At 41.8% G+C, this 25,408-nt stretch overlaps 1 protein-coding gene across 1 annotated transcript in view; it reads left to right on the forward strand.

Moving 5' to 3' along the window:
• Positions 1 to 24,973, forward strand: part of SLC34A2 (solute carrier family 34 member 2) — a 62,035-nt gene extending 37,062 nt beyond the window's left edge. Inside the window, exons 6-18 of the mRNA XM_075499871.1 lie at positions 3,723 to 3,778; positions 9,594 to 9,708; positions 9,814 to 9,951; positions 10,526 to 10,654; positions 11,591 to 11,734; positions 12,375 to 12,486; positions 14,022 to 14,217; positions 14,944 to 15,039; positions 17,500 to 17,620; positions 18,339 to 18,506; positions 19,902 to 20,018; positions 20,106 to 20,230; positions 21,843 to 24,973. Of these exons, the coding sequence (XP_075355986.1) occupies positions 9,603 to 9,708; positions 9,814 to 9,951; positions 10,526 to 10,654; positions 11,591 to 11,734; positions 12,375 to 12,486; positions 14,022 to 14,217; positions 14,944 to 15,039; positions 17,500 to 17,620; positions 18,339 to 18,506; positions 19,902 to 20,018; positions 20,106 to 20,230; positions 21,843 to 22,418 (2,028 nt within the window). The 5' untranslated portion in view covers positions 3,723 to 3,778; positions 9,594 to 9,602 and the 3' untranslated portion in view covers positions 22,419 to 24,973. The remainder of the gene's footprint in view (positions 1 to 3,722; positions 3,779 to 9,593; positions 9,709 to 9,813; positions 9,952 to 10,525; positions 10,655 to 11,590; positions 11,735 to 12,374; positions 12,487 to 14,021; positions 14,218 to 14,943; positions 15,040 to 17,499; positions 17,621 to 18,338; positions 18,507 to 19,901; positions 20,019 to 20,105; positions 20,231 to 21,842) is intronic.
• Positions 24,974 to 25,408: the final 435 nt, after the last annotated feature.

Below are 25,408 nucleotides of genomic sequence, written 5' to 3' on the forward strand. Positions count from 1 at the left end.
ACTTCACATTTTATTTCCCCCTCCTGTTCCTGGCATTGCCTCTGTTGAATGTTGCCTCTTTATGACTTTATTCATTACTCAGCTCTGGAAGTATGTTAACTACCATAACTCCATTAATTTTTTTGCATATCATTTGTGTGAGACGAAATGCATGGCATTGCAATACAGAACCTTATGATAGGACCCAGGTTCTTTATACATTAAATCAGGTGTTTTCTTATTGCTGGCAAAGTAGTCCTAGGAGTTCTTCTTTACTATTTCCAACTATAGTAGAAATATTGGGCAAAAAATTGGTCTGAGGATGCATTGCAGCCATACCCACCTAAAGCAGAAGAGTACAGGACAGCTAAAAGCAGACAATTTCCTGGTAGGCATTGAAGCTTCAAAGACAAATTTACACTTCTTACTGGAAAATAAATTAATTAATCAGCTACAAAGTTGTAGCATTTACATTCTGTTCCAAAATCAAAGCATCCTATATAATGCCAGGGTCAGAGTCTGCTACAAATATCAATTCCTAGTAAATACCCAGGTGTATATCAATGTGGGATTTAATATTCACAAAACATACCTGACTGGGTGTTTTCATTAATAAAGCGTATTGTTAAAATGTTTACATGCAGAATACATTTCAGACAACAGAGGAAGCCAGGGCTTAAATTCTCCCAGGTAATTGCACAAAGAAGGAAGGTGTTCTTCAGCTGAGTAGGCGTAAGTCCTTAACCAAATAACTGTTCTGGCTGTAATTCATATCGCAATCAGCACTGGTCTCTCTCTTTAATGATCAGGGCTTTGTGTTTTACATATCCAGAAGAGGGAAGGCTAGGTTACACTAATGCAGTTCCCAAATGTGGACAACTAGATTTATTCAAGGTTTCTGAACAAGTTAAAATAGAAGATGTTGTTTCCAAATGATGGAAACAATACCAATTCTCTTCAGAAAAGAGCCATGGAACTGTTTTCTAGAGTCCCAGCTTCTCGAATGCACAGTAAGTGTTTAGCTGTGCATTCTTTGGATTTGTGGAACACTGAAAATTAAATTAAGCTGTAAGAGAGAGTTTCTCTCCTGATGTTAGCTGAGAGTCTTGCTCACACATGCTGTCTTTTGAAGCTGTGTCTACTAAATGAGCAAACCTCATCATGTGAATATTTTTGTTAGTGAATATGTATCTCGGGCTGCTCTGATACCTTTGCAGGATGGATGACCACTTCTTTTACTTCCCTTTAATTATTTTTATTTTAATTGTGACTTAGGTGCACTTGGCTTACTGTACTAGGGCCTGGGTCTTAAAGATGAACGGGGTTGACACTTGCACAGCAAGTACCCCTTTTGTATGGGGGACCTGTAAGGGAGCTTGTGGCACAGATCTCTGTTATGTAGACATGTTTCTTGCCTGTGTTATAACTTCTTGCAACATATAACAGTGACTGGACAGAGTTCACCTCTCACAGAATTTGCACATGCCAGGAATTTTTTCTCATTCTGTGTTTGAGACATTTTCTGTGGTTGCACCGCCTGCTAAATGCTAACTATTGCAGGTACTATTCCAAGTAGCTGCAGAGTAATCCAGCACCTTTGTGACAGGAAATCAGGACCCTTCAAATTTTCTTGCTTGCTTTGTTTTATTAAATATTCCCTATCCAAGAATATTTTTTGAAATTAGGTAAGTTGCTTCAAAGTAAACCCTAAAGGGGGAAAAAAGAGCATTGGGTTATTCTTCCTTAGCAGCAGCATCTTTTGAATCTGTGCTGGATGCATGAAAAGCGCTCTGGACTACTGCTCTGACTGCCCTGGTGTCCCAGGAAGAATTTCAGCCTCTTCTCCTCTGATCCTGAATGAGGGAAAGGCTTCTGGGACAAATAACACCCACCGTCATCCCTTGTGGCTAGCTCCTTATGGAGACTCTTCCAGACTGACTCTGCAGAGGTCCACCCTGGACTTCCAAAGACAGACTGTAGATCGCCTGCCTTTGTGTGAGCGGCTGGTTTTTTTTTCCTAAAGGTGTTTTGGGGAATATGATGGGTCTGATGTAGGATTGTTGCCTTCCTAAAACATTAACATGGTCAGCGCATAGGATTGTGCTTAGCAAATGGAATGAGCAGCATTGGAATAAAAATGCTGTGGAAGACGTCACCACGCGCTGGCGGAGCCCTAACTGGGTACCTGGAACGTGCCCATCTCGTACCTTCTCACTGCCAGAGCTGGGTTTCACAAACAGTGACTCAGAAGAGAATAAGCCACAGCTCAGAGAAACAAGAAGGATTCCCAGTTAAAAGCTTCATCTGATTTACTACATGTAAGGCATCAATGAAAAACTACTATTTTTAGATGCAATGTTAAGTATGCTTCTGTTAAGAAAACTGAGGCTGTGAGCCACCAAGATGGACCTTGGGTCCATTTTCCATCACTTCTTCCCACTTTGGACTGTTCTCCGCTTTGTCGCAGAAGAAAAATCGGTTTCCTTTCCATAGCCATCCCTGTGCACGCTGCAGCTGGGAAGGCGAGGCAGGGCTGGTGCTTTCATCCCCGGGCTCCGGCATCAGCCGTGCCCAGGGTAATGGGGGCGGCGGGGTGTACGCCAGCAGAGCCGCTGCGGCCGGGGAGGTGCTCAGCGGTTCCGCCGCCATGGCGTGATGCTGCGTACGGGGCTGCGGAGGCTTTTACGATCACCGCTTATTAAACATTTCTGATGCCAACGCAGGGGAAAAGTAAGTTCTGACTCACAGCTCCAAAGGCTGGGCGTCTCTGTGGGACTGAAAGGTGCAAAACGCAAGAGTTTTATTTTTCTAGGTTACTAAGTCACTAAGCTGCCGGGAGATATGACCACGTACACGCAGACAAAGCAGATCTGCTGATTAGGCTGCTGGTTTACAGCTTATTTTCTCAGTATAAGTTGCCTGTTGAAACAAAAAATTCGAAGGTAATAATGTGCTAACGCAGTCCCTAACCCTAACGAAGTGCCTAACGCAGTCCCACCCCCCAGCTCCCCATTAAGCTTATCAATAGAACAGACAGCAATGCTAGTGACTGCTTTGTCTAATCCGTAATGCCGTACTGTATTTATTGAATAACCTATCTATCGCGTAGTCTTCTTCCTCGCTAGCGTTCTGAATGCAGTTATCAAAGGTGTCCTTACATCTTTAAATCTCATTTAGAAGGAGAGCCACAGCCAAAATGCTAATGAGCTCGCCTTAATTGTAAACATTGAGCACTGATGAGAATGAAACTCCATCCTCTGTTCTCAAAGAAGTTCTTACCTCTTTCCTACTTACACCGCTTTTTTTCCGATTCTCCTTCACTTCTGTTCTCAGGCAGATTAATAGGCACCTGAACAGACAAATAGCAGTACTACATCTTCTTCACACCCTTTTGACAGACTTTTGAGATTGCAAAATATTTTTGGAAAATTATTATTGGAAAAAAGATTACTGCATGATCAGGCAGACAGCAATTTTTCAGGCTGGAACAAACCATTCCCCAGCATTCACATGAACACATTAGTAACTCGTACTTAAATGTTGATGGGACATTTTTTAGAATGTGATAAGTGTGAAATAGCCTGTAGTTTTATCAGGCTTGGTTGCTGCCCACTCCTGCTAAAAAAAGGTTGATTGTGATCATTAAGTTGCAGGTAGGCAGTGCCTCTGGACTGTAAAATAGGAATGTTAGTGCGCAGTGATGAAAGCAAACTTTGCTCAACACCTGTCTATATATATTGCAGGTTTCAGTGGCTGCCCAGTTGATCCGTTCGCTCTGTTGTCTGGGAATAAAGAAGTGGTAAGTAAGAACAACTAAGAATAAGTTTTCTTTTCTTCTTTTTTGAACTTGTTTAGCTTATAAATCCAAAGCTCTGTTTTTGCAGCTCAGGGAGTGACAACAGAGAGCTAACGTGGGGAACGGGAGTGGCATGTGAACTGTCATGCACTTGTTAGCATTTTCACCTTGTGTTCTTTCCACTGCTTTTATATTTTAAGGGAGTGATAAAAAATCATAGTTCTAAACCAAACTGTGCTGCTTTTCATCTGCAAATAACTAGATCTATTTTTATGGAATATGATGAAGAAAAAAAGCATTTTATTAGCTGCTGTCAAAAAAATCCCCAGAAATAACTGCTTATAGCGTAAGGAAGTATTGTTTTAACTGGTATTTGGATTGAAAAGAAGTGAGATTTTAAGTCATAGTAATCAGTGGTATTGGATACTGGAAAATGTCTAGGATATGATTAATGAAACATTGGAAGGAAATACTGTCAGTTCGTGTGTTAGCATAGATAGCGTGCGCAGTCTCTGTGCTGCACTACGGCCGTGTCAGGCTATTCTTGATGGAAACATTTTCTTATGCTAATTTGGTTTGATACATGGAGGTAAAAGGAATATATTAGTCTAATGTAGTTAGCTCAACTATTGTGGCAGTAGGCAGAAATCAACTGGTTTCTCAGTAACTTTTATTAGCAGCCCTTCCTTTAGATCAGTAAGTGTTTTTAATGTCATTACTTTTTCCTCTCTCGATTCTTTACTATGTGTTTTGTGTTTGGGATGGGGTAGATCTGTTGTGTTTTCTTGTTGGTGGGATTTTTGTTTGTTTGTTTTATTCTAAAAAAGTAATTGTTTTATTGAAATACCTAGTAGGCATTTCAAGTAGTTCACTGATGTTTCCTGGCTCTGGCTCCTCAGTGGCAGTGTCCGGTGCTTTGTGTGGTTGTGAACGCAAAAATTGATGTTTGGGATTTGTTTCCTCTCTGCATTTACTTAGAAATGAGTTCTCTTTACTAGTTTGTTTTATGTGGTTTTTTAGTTTTGCTATGTGTTAGATCCAAGCTTGTGAGCAGTAAGTCTCAGGGATCCATAGGAATAAACAGTGAGCACAATGCTCATTTTTTTTAGCTTTCACATATCTATTTTTTCCTTTACTACTACCTTAGTTGAAAGTTTACATCCTGGCTAAGCCTGCTAACTTATTCAGATAAAAAGCCCCAAGGAAGCGGCTGGTACCAGAGCAAAGGCAAGACTTGCTCCTAGCAAGGCTGAATCATTGCTGGTGTTTATTTAAGTCGTTGCCTGTTCTGTTGCACCTGGGGCTTTGTGGCTGCCATGGAACAGGTTCTGGGGCAAAATTATCAGCTGATGTAAAGCTGCTGAATGAATTTGTGCTGGCTGAGGATCTTTCCTTTCCTGTCTCTACATAATGTGCTTCTATGTCGGAAATGATAAATTTTGAGGGGGGAAACCCCCAATATTTCTTCAAATTGTGTATAAGAAGGATTGCTATGTAGCTTGGTATTTACTCCTATGAAGTATGTGTGGTAAATATTCATATTTACTAAGTCATATAGTTGGATATCAGATTAGCTGATAAATCCCTTTTTAACATAAAAACCATAGCACAGTCATGAATGACAAGAAAGTGATGTGTATTTGTAGAAAAGCTGAGAGAGAAGGAGAGCAAGTGAGAGAGGGGAGAGCCTGGCTGAACCCAAAACTTGATTTGGAGCTGCTTAAGCAACCTGTAGGCACATGTATGGTCACGTTGGTGGTTGTTGCAGTTATTACCAGTTGGTTTTGAAAATATTGCTATTTTCTCCAGTACTTTTATTTCATCTTGGTTTGACTGGGTCTGTTCCCCTGGAGGTTAGATTTCTTTAAGGCTTACTGCTCCATAGTTCTTATTTCAGGCACAACGTGGCCTTTCAGTGAGCTGTCACGGGTGGAGAGGTACAAACAATACCGTCCAGGCACGTGCAAGTGGTAGTTCATATTCTACATGTTAAGTCCAGCAAAATAAATAGATTTACAACTGTTTCTGGTTTAAAACTGAAAAGCACCGAGCGTCTAGCCCTGCAACCGAGGCAATGCTGTTACAGTCCAATGAGTCACTGAGGAACGCAATGTAGGGCAACTGCATGACACCTAGTGTTGCTCAAATAATTCCCCAGAGACTTTAACTCTTTTAAATGCTGCAATGAGGGAGCGAATATGGCTATAAAAACCACCGGAGCCCACTTTGGCTTTTGGCTTCGACTTTCTCTCACGTTTTATTTCAGAATTTGAATGCCATCATTTCCATCTATCTCCCTCTTAGGAGCAGGAGGTTTCAGTTTCTTTTGGAGTTAGAAAGGATGTCACACGTAGTTAGCATTTTCCGAAGGCGAGAAAGACTATACTTACACCGAAAGGAGCACACGCGGTGGTGTGAGAGGATTTGCCACGAGGTTCACCGAAACGGACTGGATTACAGCTTGCCCAGGCATTAGTTTTCAGACCTTTGCAATATGCATAGCATATTTTGACCTGCCGCTTTCAGGAGGAAATTAGCTCCCATTTCAGCGCAGCTCCGAAGAGGTGGATATCCAAAGCGCCAGTGCTTATCCGGATGTGAGCTCCACGACTACGCCCTGGGTGCAGGCATCCTGGCTGGCGTTCTGCCAGCTAAGGCGGGAACCGGACGCGTGGCGCTGAGACACCGGTGCTGAGACACCCGGGCTGGCACGGGGTCGGGCAGAGCTCATCGCTCTGGGCACCTCATCCAGCAATTGTGGCTATCCTGCCTTTGGACCTGGACCGGTGCGTCCAGCTGAACGTAGCTCCTCGTTGCGGCGCGCGTCGTCACCGGCTCGTCCTCTGCCCGTTCTCTAACATGTTCCTTTGCAGTGTAGTTATGTCTTCGGTGTTCAAAAGTAAACCACTATTAGGGTTTTCATTGTCATTTATATCTTGCGTCAAATGATGTTGGTCTTTTGTACCGCGCTTGACGTCAGCCTTTCCAAAGACGCAGCTAATACGAGCTGCCAGGGAATGATGCAGTTAGCTTTGTCACCCCGCTGCTCTGCTCCTCTGCAGCACCCAGATTTTCTTCTGCGTATTTTCTCAAGATGCTAATGTCTGCACTGGGGCCAAGGAAGAATTCTTTGAAGGGAAAACTGTAGAATGTAGATTATCCTCGTAGCACAGTGATTAATTAACAGTAAGTGGCTGTGGCCGGGACTCTAAGAGTATCGGGTGGCTGTAAACTATCTTCTCAGCTGTTCCTCTTAACAAGAGTCGGGATCTGGAGAAAGCTGACAGCTTTGGTAGCGCTTCAAGGATCTAGATGGTTCTGCTTTCACCAGTCCTTGACACCAATCACACAGAATGGGCTGTTCTAGTAATACCTCTGCAAACCCGAATGCACAAGACAAATACTGTAAGGACCTCCGGTATTCAAGTCTACCTTCCCAAATCAGAGGCTGACTAGGACTCATATGAATAATTTTATATACATACCTATAAAAAAACTTCCTCCACAGAGGTGGTCAACGCTCATTCTAGGGTATTTAATCACATAAAGCAAAAACAATAATAATACATGACGTACCTGTGGGATCCTGAGCACCTCAGGAACATGAGAGATGCTTATTATGAAAAAATGCCCTGCTGAATTCTTGAAGGGGGAGAGTTTATTTAGGAGACATAGAGGCTGTTTGTCTGTTGAAGTTTTCAAGCTCCAGTTTCTCCAGTGAATGCATCAGCTCAATTTCCGTACAGTAATCGCGCAGGCTGAATCCCTCATTTCCATACTGAGTGTAACAGAAGAGCTGTGAAAGTACTGATGGCATCTCGAGGGCTGGTGGTGTCCAGCATATTCTGTCTCTCTCCATGGTGGGAATATGTTGTCAATGCAACTTCACATCTGAATTTCCAGCGCATTTTCACGATTGCAGTTCACTGAAGAAGCCCTTGCGCTGAGCAGTTATTTTTTTAGAGTTCTTTGAATGCTGAACATGTATAAATTAAACTCGTTTAACAAGACGGAGGTGTTCTGGCATGGGTGGGGCTTGGAGGTTGTTCTGGCATGGGTGAAAACATGAGAATTTGCTCCAAGCAAATGGAAACCCTTGTTGAAACAAGCAAGAGTGATTTTCTTCCATCTGTTCTGAGATCTTTCTTTGTGTACCTTGGGAGCTGCTCTGGATCTTACGCCACAGATAAAGAATGTGTAAAAGCATAGTTTTTGCTAATGGGATTGTAGAATAAGTTTTCCTGCTTATGTGGAAGGGGAGATACTCTTTTCTTTGTGGAGTGCCGGAAAACAATACCCTCCTCTGTTACAGTAAGACGCGAGTGATTTTGTCTGTGACATTTCCTTCCCAGCTAAAGGAGGAGGATGTGTGGCTCATTGACGTGGGCAGGGACAAAACATTTTCACCATCAGCTACATAAAGTATTGTGATTAAATGAATGATTAATTATACTCCCTTAGAGTGGCTGCTAAATGCAGGTGAATCTTGTTTACGGGAGCATGATACTAAATCTGACACTGACTTTTGGAGGCTGGGCACAGGTGCCCTGTTTATGAGGAGCATTGCAGGCAAATTCGCGCACCCATGTTTCAGCTGCGTGGGTGCCAGATGTGGCACTCTGCCCGCGGCACTGACCGACTCGTGTGACAGAGAGGGTGGAAGGGGCAGACCCGAAGGTGAGGCTTTTCTGGGTAGGGTTCACTTCTCCCATCATTTCCACTGAGTTTTCGGTCACGCTGGCTGAGCTAACCAACAGCCTTACAAGCCTGGAAAGGTAGAAGTATTATCATGTATTGCCTCGGCTCCCCATGGTCACCTCCCCCCTCTTTCATGTCCCTCCCTCTGGCTTCCGATATTGGTGAGGTAAATAAGTAGGACTCTTCCAGGTTTTGGTTCAAGGAACAGGTGCCTTCTCCTCTTGTGCCTGGGCTAGGTCTGTCACATGTACTTGTACCTGTGCTGGCAAGATTTGGCCATGTGATGACTTATTTTTTAAGTTATTATTTGTTAATATTACAATGCATGTCAAATGTGCTCAAAAGGGGTCAGGAAAGAAGAGGTTCAGGCAGAGAGCCTACGTGAGATGGGTGAGCCTGACCTTGCTGCCACTAGCTCAGCTTCACTTGCAGCATCAGCTGTGAGTTACAGGCAAATATGGACCTGCAAATGGCCACTGCTGTCTAATTACGCTCTTGTCCAGTCGTTCAGCAAGCATCATTCTGGAGCTTGAAACTCTGGAGTCTTCCTCCACCTTGTCCAGGGTCACGTTCCCCTCCATGCTTCTGTGGGAATGAACAGTAAAGGCAACAAGAAGATTGTGTTTAGCATATGTGACACAAACTAGGAAATTCTTTAGGGAAGAACTTTCTTTGCTAAGGTCTGTATATTGAGTTACCAGTTTGGTAATGGCAGTCAGTTAAATCCAGAAGGTGGAAGAAAGTAAAACAGTCCTCTGACTTTTTGCTGAAAGGAGATAAAATGAATTAAAGAAAAAAAATGCCTAAGGTTTGGAAAGCAGAGGAATGTTTGTTTTCATGACAATTAAAAGTGAACAAAAATACAGGAATGAGATGGAAATAATTTTTTTAATTGTGTAAATTGCACAAATAAATCAACTGTGTGATTTAAAAAATAATTGAGAAATCAATTTTGCAAATAAAGGAATAATTCATAAAGACTAGTAAAAAGCTGTTTTCATGGACAAATTGCTTCCATTCAATTTCCATCTCTTTTGTTCTTAATCATATTTCTCACATATCCTGTTGTAAGTTGAATATTTTGATTGCACGTGCATTTTAATCAGCACTGCTTTGTTAGTCACAGATCATGGCTCCCTGGCCTGAGGTGGAAAAGCCTGAAACCAATAACTACATTGGAGACTCTTCCAAACAAAACCAGAACATGGCTGGGAAAGAAGGAGAAAATCACAAAGGTAATGTGTGTTCACCTGTGAGTTAGAGAGAGATATATGTTTTGGGGCTCCTTGGAGAAGATGGAAAGTAATTAAACTGGTTTTTTACATGTTCTATTTCATCAGGCAATGTTGCTTCACTTGGAAATAAAGGGGAAATTCAACCTGCATTTTCCACAATAGCCTTGATAGATGAGACAAGGCCAGAAGAAGATGACCCATGGGCTCTGCCAGAACTGCAGGACACTGGGGTCAAGTGGTCAGGTAGCCATTTCTCAGTAAATAAGTTACCTGCATTTATTTTTGCCATCACTTCTGCTCTCTTGGTCTCAGTTATTCTTCTGAAATGATACTTGCTGCAGAACTGAATTTAAGATTTCAGGAGTTTTCACATGTAGGCTTTACACACTGTCTCACCTTCCCCAACAGTGAATGGGGATATTATATTTAGTCAGTTAAGAAGAATCTGGAAATCATGCTGCTTACCCTCCTTAAAACACAAGGAGATATATGGAAAACAATCCAAAACTAATATGGTTTTATATCCAGGCTCCTATTGGTCTTTCTTTACTCCGTAGGATGACTGTGTAAAACGGAGGGTCAGTCTCAGACTTCATAAGGCTTTTGTCATACACCAAAAGCTTTTACATGGTAAAACTAGGTAAACGAACTACCTGCTTCTGCAGTTAAAATTTGATTAAGAAGAACATTCTTTCGGGTTTAATCACACACTGGGGTCACAACACTGTCTTTGACTCCATAGTGCACTAGATTGTTCCAGAGGAGAATACCAGGTACATCAAGCAAGTCTTTTATGCGTAATGTATTTGTTTTGCAGAACTGGATAGAAAAGGAAAAATCATTCGTGTACTCTACGGGATAGGGAAGTTTATTATGCTACTTGGATTACTCTACTTGTTCGTGTGTTCTCTGGATGTACTGAGCTCTGCTTTTCAACTGGTAGGAGGTATGAAAATGCCTAAATTATCAAGAATAAACTATGAATGAGGCAGTAAATGTCATCTGAGTGGCTAAATTACAAGTATCACTCTTCAAGAACATTCTCCATAGATTTATGTTTTGAGATATAGATTCAGAAGGAAGTAGCTCTGATTGAAGACTGGCGGTTTATTTGAATGGTTTATTTGAAAGGGCCTTTGTTTCTCAAATTCCAAAGAGCTGTTGATGTAGGGATTATTGGCCTTGATTTTTTAGTAAGTTCCTGTTGCCTTAGTTACAGTTTACATGAATACATCTGTGCATAAATCTGTCCCATGTGAAAGACATTTCAACAAGGTGAAATATGAAAATTGCGCTCTTGGTCAAAGCATCCAGCACTGAAATGTCCTCCAAATCCTTCAAAGATGAAAACTATTGACATGTATTTTTTACATTTACCTATCTCCAAAGGTTGAATTCTGTTGATGGATTCACAAGCGGTTATCAGAGAAATATGTGAGCTTCTGTGGAAGTATTTTGGATTTTTGGCAACACAGAAAGCTACAGGACCAGAATTACTCCAGATTTTTAAAATAGTTTTCCTTGCTGCAGTAACCAAAAATATCAGGACAGTAATAGAATTTAAATCTAGGCATGTGTGGTTTTTTGTCCTACAGTCTTTTCTCTGATGGCTGTGGTTTTATATGGTTCTCTGCAGAGTTCAGTAGAGCTTGTTCAGTCATTTAAATGAGAGAATATAAAGTATTCTCTGATAACTGAGAAACTGAGAGTTCAGGACCTGAATTTGGATCCCTGGGCTACATCACCTTCTACCTTCATTGGCTGGCAAGCATGGCTATATATGTATCAATTAAACGGTTGAATGATCTTTAATTAAATGCTCTGATAATTCCTATGGACTTTACCTTGCACTGCCCTCATTCTGAGAATATGTTTTTTGTAGGTAAAGCAGCAGGGGACATTTTTCAAGATGATTCAGTGCTGTCTAATCCTGTTGCGGGATTGGTGATTGGAGTTCTGGTGACCGTTATGGTCCAGAGCTCCAGCACTTCTTCATCCATTGTGGTCAGCATGGTGTCCTCCACACGTAAGTCTGCTTACAGTATCTTCCCAGAGATCACTCATAAATCTTGGTCTGGGGTGCAAACATTCCCACCTGCGTTCAAGCTGTAGACGCTTTGCGTGTAAGAGTAGAGACTGCAGGAAAAGATTTTCGCAGCTGTTGCCCGATATAAAATTTTTAAAAGTAATAATGATAATAATAATAATAATAGTAGTAGTAGTAGTAGTAATAGTAAGTCCATAACTGCAATGAAAATAATTGGAAGCCTTGGCATTGAATGCATTAATTTTGGAAGTATCTGCATACTTTTCTCATGTTAGCCAGCTGCCGAACTTCATTTGTTTCTGTGGCATCATTTCAAAATTCTGCAGTAAGCAGGAAAATGCCTGGGAAAGAAGAGACACTCTCTTGGTCTGGCCCTCTAACATGTGGTGAAAAGGAATAACCATGGGCTGCTGTTTCAGTGGGGATCACGGGACTGTGGGAGTACCATGTTCCCAGGGGGCTTGATTAAAGCAAACATAACTTGATTGGAGCGCCTAATCCCAGTGACATCAAGGGAAGTCAGGGTTCCAGTGATGTTTATAGATGTTAAGTTTCATTGGAGCAAAGACCTTGCTGATGATCTGATTTTTCATTCAGTGCTTCCTTTTCTGCTTTCCAGTGCTGACTGTTCAATCAGCTATTCCTATCATAATGGGAGCAAACATTGGCACCTCAGTTACAAACACGATTGTGGCACTCATGCAAGCTGGGGACAGGAATGAATTTAGAAGGTATTGTACTTAAACACTAGATCCGAAAAGTTGCTTTTCTCCCTTCTTTGTAGGTTTTCTTCTATATTCCCTATCACTACTACTTCCATTCAACCTTTCTGTTGACCAAAATTTGAACGTCTAGTTAGGAAAGTCACAAGCATGGCCATGGCCAAGGTATAATGCTGTCTAGATATATGGCTTCGTATACTTGAAGAAAAGCATATTGGGTGCCTTTAAAAGTTTTGTGTTTTTGTAAGGATCCACCATTTTTAACTGGATCTTGCACAAAGATAAATTTTCAACTGCTCCCACTATACCACCCACCTTTGATTATCTCTTAATTATGGGAGGGCTGTACAAGAAGTTAATATTACAGTATCTTGGTCTACTCTCCTTAAAAGAGACTTCAGTGTTGAAGGTTTTTTAAGTCTTACTTAAGTCAGTAAGAAAGAGCTGGTCACTGTAGAGAAATGAAGTGTTCTGGCTGTCAAATATACACAGTGACAACTTTCAGGCTGCAACTTGACATTATCACTGAGAGGGCTCATGGCTTACTGGAGATGGGCAGTAAACTTGGGAGGGATATGAGACTTTGGTCTTGTCATTTATGGCATACCAGATGTATGAAATACACCTAGCCTAAGCATATTTCTCCAAGATTTACTGTCCTGAATCTTTGGTTGTGCTATTCTCTGTCACTTAAATTCCAACATCAAAGTAGCCTATTAGTATCTGGTCAGGAAAATAATTTAAATAATAATGCAAAAGAAGTTGATTTTTAACATTCATTAACATCATTAACAATCACTTCAGTTTGTAAACGGAAGGTTGTAGCACTGTCAGTTTTGTCGGCCTACTTTGCATGTTCCCCTGAGTTCCCCTCAAGCAGTTTCTCAGTGGGAACGTAAATTACAGGATTAGCATTTCAAGGATTTTTTCCTCCACATTTTCTTCCTTCACAATGCTTAATTTAAGGAGCTATATTTTAAAACAAATACAGGCAGATTGCAGAGAATTAGGAGGACCACAAGCAGCTATTAGGAAGGTGGAAAAGAGTGCCTCTGAGGGAAGAGCTGTGGTTCCTCAGGCAGTGGAGGAGAACCTGGAAGGGAGCTGTACGTCAACGGTTTGCAAGAACTTGTGAGAGGGCTGCAAAGAGCCATCTTCCCCCATGAGTCACGGAGAACAGGTCCCAGAGGCAACGCCTGGCTGAGCATTAAAAATGTACCAAAAATGGGTGAGAGGCAAAACAATTGTAGGCTGTACAGCCACTTCTTTCTTCAGACGAATACTCGTGGCAGCCTCATGTTAAGGATCCCTTTTGCCTTTTCTAGTTTGTCTTGTTTCACTCACTTGGCTGGCTCTTTCACTCAGTCAATGGTGTGGAGACAACTTAGCACTCTACAGCAAAGCAGCCATCTCCTGTGACCCCAGAAATGAAATGATTCCCATCTTGAAATGGGCTTCATCCCCGCCTCTATGATTTCATATTTAATTGATGTTGCGCACATGTTTAATTAAAAGCAGCTCTGTTTTTTCATTTCTTCTTGCAGGGCCTTTGCTGGGGCAACAATCCATGATTTCTTTAACTGGCTCGCTGTGTTTGTGCTGTTGCCCATTGAAGTTATTTCTGGCTATCTTTACCATCTCACCAATGCTATAGTTGAGTCCTTTCATCTTGAAAGTGGTGAGGATGCCCCTGAGCTACTAAAAGTTATCACAGACCCCTTTACAAAGCTCATCATTGAGGTAAGCTCTTTCTCTCTTCAAGGAAGCTGCCTACTTGGTTCAGTCACAGCTAATTAAAATGCTCTGAATATGGGGCGGGCTCCCACTCACGTCTTTGTGTTCTTGGGGTAAAGCTCTTTAGCAGATGGATTCTTTTTATTCACGTTTTATAACGCCCCAGCTCTATATTCCCTGTTCCTATTTCCCCACATTTCACCTTCATGATGATAGATCTAGCTAGGAGGACTGGGAAGGCAGGTGAGGACAAATGCAGACAAGTGCGATGGATGGGATGGCAGCCTGTTGCCTAGACATTGGCAGATAGTACTAGCTGAGACAACCTAGCCCAGGTCGCTCTACGTAGGACCTGCAGAGATGACACTGAAATTATGGGAAACTTGCGCACATTTAGAGGGGCAGCTGGAGGCCAGAGGGGATGCGCACAGCTAAAATGACAGTAAATGCGTGTAGGCAGTTGTGCCAGTGTAGTTGTTTAAACAGAAAGGGCGAGATGAGGTGGTGGATGATCTGGGGAGAATGAGACACAGTGTTTGTGCGCGTAGAGTTGTACCTTTTTCTGGGAGTAAACCCCCTCCTACCTGTCGGGCAGCAGCTCCAGCATTAGAGATGGTCATGCAGGCTTTACGTGGCTGAGCTTCCCAAGGGAGTTATTTCAGCAGAGCTGAACAGAAGTGTGTGATGCAGGTTGGAATAATGCTTTTTTTTCTTTTTTTTTTTTTTAAAAAGCTTGATAAATCAGTAATAAATGCAATTGCTACAAATGATGAATCAGCAAAAAACAAAAGCCTGGTAAAGATTTGGTGTGTAACTGAAACCAATGTGGTGAGTATCATGCTAAATTCATTGTCAGGTTCCTCAGGAAATACATTACTGATCTGTAGCTGACACTCCTTATCATAGGATTGTGAAATTAGATTTTTAAATGGTATTTTTTTTGCAACAGCAGAAGAATGAAAACAATTTAATGTAGTTTTTACTCTACTTAAACCAAGGATGTCATCCCAGTGGTGAGCTTGACCTGGTTGCTTTCGGTACCATGCAGGCCCTTGCTTATCAGAACTGGTGGTTTGGAGCCAAGCCTTTTACTCCTTTCACATTCAAATGCCTTTAAACTCCAATACTCCTACCAACTCCCTGAAAGTGGAAAAAATCTGCAATATAGGCCAAAGAAAATATCTTTTTGCCCACCATTTATCTATTGACCTAACCAGCTTTAGTCTTATGTGTATTAGGGTGATCTGGTGGCAGCTGGTTATTTGCAGCTTTCTTGGAAAACTGCCCTCAGAGGGAGCCTCTGTGGGGCTATGTCCCGTTGTTCCTCACCCAAGCAACACTGCAGCTTGAAGGAATCTGTTGCCCAGATCAACACCAATGAGTATTTTGGTAAACTGTGGAGCTGAGTGTTTGGTTTGTGTTGTTCGGCTAACTAACAATTAGAGCATTAAGTATCCCTTGGATCTCTAATTGTATTCTACTTGTCGGTATCTATAGAAAAGTAATTCCTGAAGTCCTGAGGCAGAAGATACTTAAGAACACACAGTGGAGGTTAAAATTAAGAGCTTGGGTTTTTAGAGGAGCCCAGCTCCTATTGAATGACGGTCTGGATGGCCAGTGAAATGCTAGCTAGGGAGACAGTGCCAGGAGCAGAGCCGTGCTAATGTGAAACTCTGCTCAGGTTACGCTGCGGAGGAGCTGGGTATTTCTCCTCAGGGGAGGCATGGTGCTTGGGCAGCCAGGCTCCCTGCTTGCAGGCTCTACTGCTTGCAGGCTCCCAGCCCGCGCTTGGTAGCCCTCCGCCGCACTGCCCGGGCAGGCACAGCCTAACTCGCAGGGACGTCTGAGCCCCTGAGTCCTGCAGTCCCCCCACTCTTAGAAGACGAGCAACTACAGGGAAAGTGCAGCTGAGGGTCGCATTTCCATATACACAATTTTTGTCTGTGTTTGTCTGTATTTTGGCTGGGAAACTACTGCCCAAGCATATAGTCAAATTACAAAAACACATGAAACCCCTACAAGCTTGACCTGAACTTGGTGGGAGAAGAGGAAGATCATTTAAATGATTTGCATTCCTAGTGGGTTAAACTCATTTCTGGCAAAAATGATTAAACAGACTATGGCAGGGAGAAATACATGCAGACCCCATATGTTTAAAGCAAAACGTGAGGATAAACATTTTGATCTAATGCAGCTGCTTTGAAATCCAGACATCTGAAAAAATGTCAGGAAGGCGAGAAACAAGATTGTGTCGTGTTTGTAAAGGCTGACGTGTTGGGGCAGGCCTGGGGATGTGGGGGCACTGGAGCCACCCCCGGCTTTGCACATCTGCATCAGCTGGAGGGGGAATGTGAACGCGGGTGTCTGCAGGCAGTGCCCAGAAAGAAAGGATGATTTGTCTTTCCCTGTTTCTGCAAAAGAGAATCACTCAAACACATCTTAAAGACACCTCCTGTTCAGCAGTGTGGTTCAGAGTCCATTTGGCTGTTAGCTGCTCTTGTGGGGAAGTACAGTTCAGTCAGCAAACCCTTCCTTAATCTGCATAAGGACTTATGGACCTAGCATAGGAATGCAATGTCTGGGCTAGGAGCTCTTATAAGGAAGGTTTTATTGCAGTATAAATAGACATTCAGGTTCAGCTCAGTAATACTAATGCTTATCATAGTTGTAGTAATTAGGTCGTAGATAGCATTTGAGCTTTAAAATGGAAAGTAGTAGCAGCACTTCTATTTTGGCAGATAGGAAAACTGAGGCACAGAAGGGCAGCATGAGCAGCCTGTGCTTATCCAGCAATAGAAGCTGCACTAGTATTGTAGTATTCTGAATCACAGTCCTGCGCAGTACTCACCAGACCATTAATTGCAGTTAAGGTGATAGTAAAGAGGTCTTTCTTTGACCCAAAGAAACTGTGGCACTGGCTGGAAAAGGAATGCCACTGTCTCCCAGCTGCAGCCAGACATGAACCTCATTCCACAAACCCTGACATCAGTAGTTAAGGTTCTTAGCTACTGATGACTTGGTGCTATGGTTATTACAAGGAAGAAGGTTTGGGGGATAGTTTAGTCTTTAAATATTGTATTGATTGACTTGGGTAACAGCACAACCATTTATTTTAAGAATGCAAAAAATTTTGCCTTGTCATTAATGTGGTGCCAGCTTACAGTCCAGCTTACAAATCTGCCTTTAGTTGATGAATGCTTGGTTGCAGTAAAATCCTAGAACTTTGCATGAGCTCTTAATGAAGGGTTGTAGGTGACTGAACGATCTGCTTTGTCTGGCAATCCTTAGACACAGCAGAATGTCACAATTCCACGTTCAGAAAACTGCACATCTCCTGACCTTTGCTGGACTGGAGGAAACATGACATGGACCATCAAGAATGTAACCGACACAGAATATATCAGTAAATGTAAGTAGTAGAACTATTTCTCCTTTGGTAATATCTTCAGAAATGTGCATAGCTTTCTAATGGTGTTAACAGACCACTTCAGAGGTATATTGAGAGGCACTCGCCTGTGTATGGACACAAGGTACTACTGCAGGTGCAGTCAGAGCAGCCCATGCTCATAGCTACACAGCTGGAGTTACCAGCATCATCATGGTATCTGGCTGCAGATGGATCTTTCCATGCTCCCTGATATCAGTAATTGAGGTCTTCAGTATCATGTCACCCTCACTGTTCAGGTGACTTGGAGCTACAGTTACTTTGCTGTAATGGTGGTTTGGATATCTCCATCCCTATGCATGCCCTTCAGGACTTTGAACAGTCCTTCTCAGGCACGCAGCCACCTCTGGGAAGAGCCAACCCACCATCCGGCTCGGAGGACACCAAAATTTCCTCATGCCGTTGTATTCCCCTCCCTTGCACGTGGTCGCCCAGCTCCTGCCTGCCCTGCAGGGGTGCCTGCTGTGTACTTTGTAAGCGTGTCCATACAAGAGCCCCTCTTGCCCCCCTCAGACATGGCTTTTGTGGAGCAAGGCAGGTGGCGTTTTCACTCTTTGCATCACCCCCTCAAGCTGTGTGTGCTTTGGTCCCATTTTCTTAGGGGCATGTATGAAAACTGGAGCTGGGCTTGGGATCAGAGGAAAATGTGGTTAGGCCGATTCATTTTCCTTTTCTTTTTCAGGCCGGCATCTCTTTGCAGACGCAAACCTGCCTGATCTCGCCATCGGTCTCATCCTCCTGGCTTTGTCCCTGCTTGTTCTGTGCTCCTGTTTGGTGATGATCGTTAAGCTATTAAACTCTGTGCTTAAAGGACAAGTGGCGAGCATTATCAAGAAGACAATCAACACTGGTAATTATCTGCTTTTCCTGAAGGTTGTTTTCAGGAATGACAAGGACACTGAGCACATCTATTGATATCTCCTGTTCTGGCAGATATTATAGAATAGTTTAAAGAAAATGGTATTAAACCAAAATCGCCCCCCCCCCCCCCCCCGCCTTTTTTTCTCCTCAGCATGTTATTTTCTTTCTTTTAAAAATCTATTAGCGAACAGCTTGCTTGTGAACTGCAGTAGATTAACAACAACAGAGACCAAAGTCCAGGCTCTGTTTCTTGTTGTATAATCATTAGCTGTTAGAAATGTAATGTTCCCATCCTCAAAAGATAACGCTGAAGTGCTGAGATCGTGATTGCCTGCTCTGGCCCAGAGCCTGCATGTTTCTTCTAAAGTAAGTTGAAAAAAAGTTTGTAGTGATTAATGATCTAATTCCCCTGCTTGCCTTGTTCCACTCCTTAACCCTCTCTTTAGTAGGATAAGGCAGCCCTGAATAGTGGTACTTTCTGTCTTTCCCTGTGTTCTCCAGGTGTTTTTTCAGCCTGGATCCATTGAGTGCAAATGTTTTTATGTTTCACTTGGCTGCTTTTTCTTCATCCTCCCTTGAATGGAGAGGTTAGAACCTGTAGCAGAGAAAAGCAGTCCTGGCATGCCTCTGGTTGTGGTTGAAGAGAGGGTTCACAGAAATGGGGAAGGCAACAAAGTGGTCCCCATGCTGTCTTCTCTTCTCCTGGGCAAGGAACACTACCTGAATCAAAAACAAGGGGTAGGAAGTAATCAGCTGCCGGTTACTGTTAATTTGTGATCTACTCTGTGTTCCTCTGTGTCGTCCCAACTGACTAAGTCCTCACGTCTTGGCTCACTCATAAATCTGCAGATTATGGGGGACCATTGTGCCTAGTTTCTCCAATCAGTATGATTAGTTTTTCTTTGCAAGAGTTAACAGGTGAATTTTTAGGAGGTAATCTGCTTGAAACTAGTTAGAACAAACAACCTGATTTTCTCAGGATGGTCTTCAGAGCTTTCTGAAGATCCAATCCATGCAGCGGGTGCGTGGTTGCCAAAACCAAGGCACTCAAGACACCTAGAAGGTGTTGTGTTGACCTCTGTGGAAACATTTCTGGTACCTAATTGTATTACAACAGTAATGCTGCCCTGGGTCAGGACAAAGGTCTACCTAGTCTAGTATCCGTCTGAAAGTGTATCCAGTGATGGAAGGTTGGAGAGGGAATACAGGCCACAAGGTAAATTAGAGTAGTAGAACTGACTCTGACCCAAAATCATTATGTAAGAGGCCATGTGCAAACAATATATCTACAACTGAAATGCTTAATAGTCTTTTCACTGCTGTGTTACTGTTACATAGATCATTCTGTTATCCTAAAGACAATGTTCTGCCTTTATTTTTTTAGATTTCCCATTTCCTTTTACTTGGCTAGCTGGCTACCTGGCTATGCTAGCAGGGGCTGGTGTGACCTTCGTTGTCCAAAGTAGTTCTGTTTTCACATCTGCTATTACACCCCTTGTTGGTAAGTTGTCAATGCCGTATTCTTTATCCCCATGTTTTATCTTCTCCATCATTCTGAAACTACTCAATCCTGCTTCTTTTCTCCTAGGCATTGGTGTTATAAGCATTGAGCGCTCTTATCCCCTTACCTTAGGAGCTAACATTGGCACAACCACGACAGCTATACTTGCAGCTTTAGCAAGTCCAGGGAGTACATTAAAATATTCATTACAGGTCAGTATAAACCAATGCTTTCTTGACTTCATTTAGAAGTTGCAACTTTTCTGAAGAAAAACCCGACAAAAGTGGCTCTGATGCAAATATACCATGGATGTTGTGCTTGAATTTGAGCTATTAATGGCAGCTCATTAATTTCAACTACTAGAGCAAAAAGCTTTTAATAAGCATTCTCGGAATGTCGCTATATAGTAAAATCCTGCTTTCATAAATTGGGCTTGATGTTATTGAATTAATTCAGAATTGAGACAGGGTTGGCCACTTGACTCCTGAGCGTGGGGGCTCTGCAGCTTGGAATTCAGTGCCCACATCTCTGACAGCCCTCTCAGGTAGTCCCCTGTGAGGGTTACTGATTTCTGTAAGTTCCCTCCTCAGGACCCTAACTCTGTTCATGCAGTGTAAGTGAAGGCTGTACAACCCATAAGATGGCAAGCTGTCTACCTACCTGAGGTTGCAGTGAGCACCGTGACATCTGTTTTCTCATTGTAAATCTAATCTGAGTGGGTTTTACTGAATTCCTTGTTGCCTCAGACTGTTTGAAAAGTAGGCACCCTGGCTTTAAGCTCCCATTTACCACCCGGTAAAGAACATTCCAGACAGAAGATAGCATTTGAATGAACCCTCTACATCAAAGAGTGAAAAGATAATGAAGTTTCCTTTGTGAATAGGATTAATGCTTTTTACTATCCACAATAAATCAAGAAAATTACAGAAACCATTTTATTGTCCTCAGGCACAATAGTACAGATGTAATCATGAGAAGATACTATCTTGACCAAGCTCAGATTTCGTGATAACTTGCTGTTTTTATAATGTACTTTAAGAAATAAACCCCTGTACTTTCATGTTTACTTTAGTCTGATAACAGTTATAGAATGAAAATAAGATAAAGCGAGCAGGGAATGTACTGTTTTGTTCAGTATATGCTTATTCTAAGTGAATTCTGAAAGCTTTAGTAAGTGGGTGTCTCTTCACGCTTATTTTTTAAAAAACAATTTTGAAGAATGTGAACCAAATTATTATAAAAGACCCAGTCAAAGTCACATTCCAGGAATCTCCTCAGTGCTCTATAAACTTTCAGCTAATTTTTGGAAAATCCAGGTTTGTACCATTAGCAATTTCTCAATAGCCTGTATGCAATATCTAATTTATACTTTCCATTTTTTAATTGAAAAATCATGGATGCAGAACCCAACAATGAACAGTTCTGGTCTAGTTCTCATGCCTTACTAACAACAGGATTGTTTCCTGATAGCTGTTTGGTTTGTCAGCTTTATTTCTGATGGACTCAATTTTTTGCAGTCGAAAGCTGCATTTTAAGACTTCTCCATCTGCAGGGAGATAGGTCGTCCCCTTTAGGCTTGCCTTGTTTCCAAATGCTGTCCCCTGTTTGTAGGCAGTGATCTTCACAATGTATGAGGTATTACCGAGCCCTTGCTTTGTGCTAGGAAAGGCCTTGCAGTGAAATGGCACGAAAGCAAGAAAAAAGAGTGGGAAGCAAGGGAAGGGAAACTATGCAGTCTTAGTGCCACTAGAAGTTATTATCATGTGAGTAGGAGCATTTAAAGGCATTTTAGTTAATGAACTTCTCAAATGTTTTTGCTTTCAGATTGCCTTGTGCCACTTTTTTTTCAATATCTCTGGGATTATTCTGTTTTACCCCCTACCTTTTACCCGGCTGCCAATCCGCATGTGCAAGACCTTGGGAAACATAACAGCCAAGTACAGATGGTTTGCTATATTTTATCTTCTCGTCTGCTTCTTTCTTTTGCCTTTGTTTGTATTTGGTCTGTCACTGGCAGGCTGGCCAGTCCTTTTGGGTGTTTGCCTCCCCCTGTTTGTTCTTTTTATTGCTGTGATTGTAATTAATATAATGCAGTCAAAGCGACCACATTCACTGCCTGAGAAGCTCCAAAACTGGGATTTCCTACCCATCTGGATGCACTCCCTAGAGCCCTGGGACAATATGATTATGTCTTCGCTCTCCTTCTGTGGGAAACACTGCTGCGGCTTCTGCAAGTGCTGCAAAGTCAATGCAGAGCAGGAGGGTGCCAAAGACAAGCAGCTAAAAACTATGGAGGTTTATGAAAATACCATTGCAATGGATGATGAAGAAAGAAGTGGAAGAAGGGCACCAGCTGCAGCTTGTGTTGAAAAAACAGGAACAAACAACACAGCCTTATAGTAGCGGATCAACCCGTATTAGTAGAGATACAGCACAGGACAGTCAGGCTCTTGAAAACCATCGTGGACAATGCACTGAAGACAGAGTGAATATTTTGTTAGGTTCCTGCAGCCAGTGATATATCACTCATCAAGGAATGGAGTCAAACAAGCTTGAAAGAGTCCCTAGAAAATCTATTATCAGTTGAAAAGCTAATGACAGATTTGCTTACAGAGGATCTACTATGTGGTACCTTCATCCAATGCCATCAGTAGCAAACAAAAGAAATCCTGATGTAGTCCCATGAAGAGAGGGATGAAAGAAGTGGTGATCAATTCAAACTTAATTAAAAAACAAACAAACTAATAATGCACATGTAGAACAACCTTTCTGACCTACTGGCTTATTCAGCAGAAGTTACTTTATAATACCTAAAAATCTCTGGAAATGGGGGGGGGGGGGGGGGAAGAAAAAAAAAGAATTCTAATGTTTTCATTGGCCTGTTTGCAGGGGTCAAAATGGAAAATAATAGTTTTCCAAGTATGGACAAAATCTATTCTATGTGTGTGAAGGAAAATGAAATGCTGGGACATCCTTCAGAAGCTCTGGGAGTCCTACTCTGGCATAAGGGTGTGCATAAACCCATTTTGAGCCCGCTCTGTCTCCTTTAACACCTGGGACAGGAGTTATAATCTTTTATTATCTCAAGCTAAAGTCCATAAAAGTAATTGCTGATCCCTCTGCCTGCTGGAGGTTAAGCACTGGGTTTGGAGACACTGGGTGGCTACCAAAGGGCTTGATGGACTCAGGATGTGGTTGTGTGTCCATTCCTCTCTCTAGATGGTTCTCTCCAATCCTGTTCACCATGTAACCCCACAATCAGAGGAAGGGTGCAGGAGGGAGGACAAGTGGCCAGTGTAGGGGAGGAGACAGCTGCCCAAGCCTGGGCTGACACCAGGAGATCTGTGTGCAACTGTGGCTCCATTTGGCTGAGCCACAAAATGACCTTTCAGAGTAGCAGTGGAGACTGGCTTTAGAGCTACAAAAGAGGGAACCTGGAGAGCAGATTATGGCTAACGCAGGACATACGGTAACGTTTACTGGAGAGAAAGGAGTGTTCACTCTGCACCATCGCTTTGTGCTCTGAACCACCCTCCTTGGAAATAATGTGAATTTTACTGGCAATTGTGTATAGCAATCCAAATCCCAAGTAAAATCCGTAAGTAGTGCAGTCACTACCACGTGTCGTCAATCCATAGGTAGTGTAGCACTGAGTGGGAAGCTGCTTGGGCTCAAATCTTACTGTTACTGATGTTTTAGTAAATGCTCGTGAGGCTGCTCTGAATCATGGGCTGACAAAAGGCATAATTTCAATGCCAGAGGAAGAGCATTTCAAAGATGGACTGAGTATTTCTGCTGGCCTTCAATAGCTTAGATATCAGCGAGTATGGGATAATATCTGACGTCCAACCACTAACGTTAAAAAAAAAATCAGGTGGCGGAGTGTAGGCCAAGTGTCATTTAAAGCCAGTTTACATGGCTGAGTTGTAGATTAAATTTGTAATGGAAATGCTGAGAAGACCCTTAGTTTAACATAGCCACTCAGTGCTGCTAGAACACATTTACTTCTGAATAGTTTGTTTTCTGCAGAGCTCTGGAGTTCAGTAGGTTGAATTTGGCTATCAGGTAAATATGTACATTTTAGAAGTGAAAATTGTTTTAATTTACTTTTTTAAACTGACATTTAAACTGGAAACTATGTTGCTGAAAATGTGTTTGCAAATTGCATTCATACTGAGATTCCAACTGTTTCTGTAATTGTGAGCCAGTGACAAAATGCTTAGAATCAGAGTGAATTTCCAAAAGCATCTAGTTTTGGTATAGTTCTGCTCTTTTGGGGTTTAGTAGCAGAGAGCAGAGTTATGCCAAACTATTCTTTTAAAAATTATTTTCCTTGTCCTTCCTATAGTTGAAACAGAATTTTGTCAGCATCTCATTTTTAAAGTGGAATTTTGATATCTTCAATAATTCTTCTTCGTTTTATTCTCACAATTCTGGATGCTTTCAGAATCTGTTTCTTTAAATCCCAGTGTGCATTTCCCATGCTCTGTTTCTTTGGGAAACATATGAGAAAAGTATCCAGAATTCTTTCCAAGTTATCTCAAGTTTCCATTGACCACCCATTGAAACAGGAAACATCTACTTTTACTCATTTCTTAAACAACGTGCACCTTATTTTGCATCTTGAGGTAAACCCATCCAGCACAGTGATAATAACTGTGGGAAAGCACTTCTTACAAAAGAATCAGGGTAATAATTAATAGTCAGACATATCAGTACTTTATGGTTCCTCATTGTAACATTTCCCCTATGAAATATTCAGTTCTTACTCCCCTCTCTCCTTGCTCCAGGCCATATTGTGCCATTGTTTTAGGCAGATTCTGACAAAGATTTCTGTTTAACACTTGACAGCACAACGTGTCCTGGCATATTTCCCCCCCTACTCTTACCAAAAGATATTTACACTTTATTTATAATTATTTGAGTGTACAGAATTTTTTGTAAGTTATACAGAAAGAGGCTCGTGATTGTGTTATATATTACATATTTGAAAACTATGCAATGTTTGTCTATAAAAATGTAAAAAAGAACTACTGTATATTTTGTAATATAACTTTTCAAATTGTTTGTAACTGTGTATACTGCATATTATGGAGGCTGTTGGCTCCATCAATTGGTTACATGACGATCGTTAGCAGTACAGAGACAGATTTCTTAAAGATGAAAAACACCTACATATTTTCATAATATGGCTTAATGCACAAGGATATTGAACTCTACTTTTCTAAAAGATTTGAATTTTCTGTAATGAGGAATTTTGGAAATACAAGGTTTCTAAAATACTTTTTTAAACTCTTAAACGTTATATCTTTTAACTGTTTTGAGGACAGTATATGGCTTTATACTTTGTCATGAATATTCATCTCGTCTGTCCTCATGCATTGAATGTA

This window comes from Mycteria americana, chromosome 4, assembly GCF_035582795.1.
Source record: "Mycteria americana isolate JAX WOST 10 ecotype Jacksonville Zoo and Gardens chromosome 4, USCA_MyAme_1.0, whole genome shotgun sequence".
NCBI lineage: Eukaryota > Metazoa > Chordata > Aves > Ciconiiformes > Ciconiidae > Mycteria > Mycteria americana.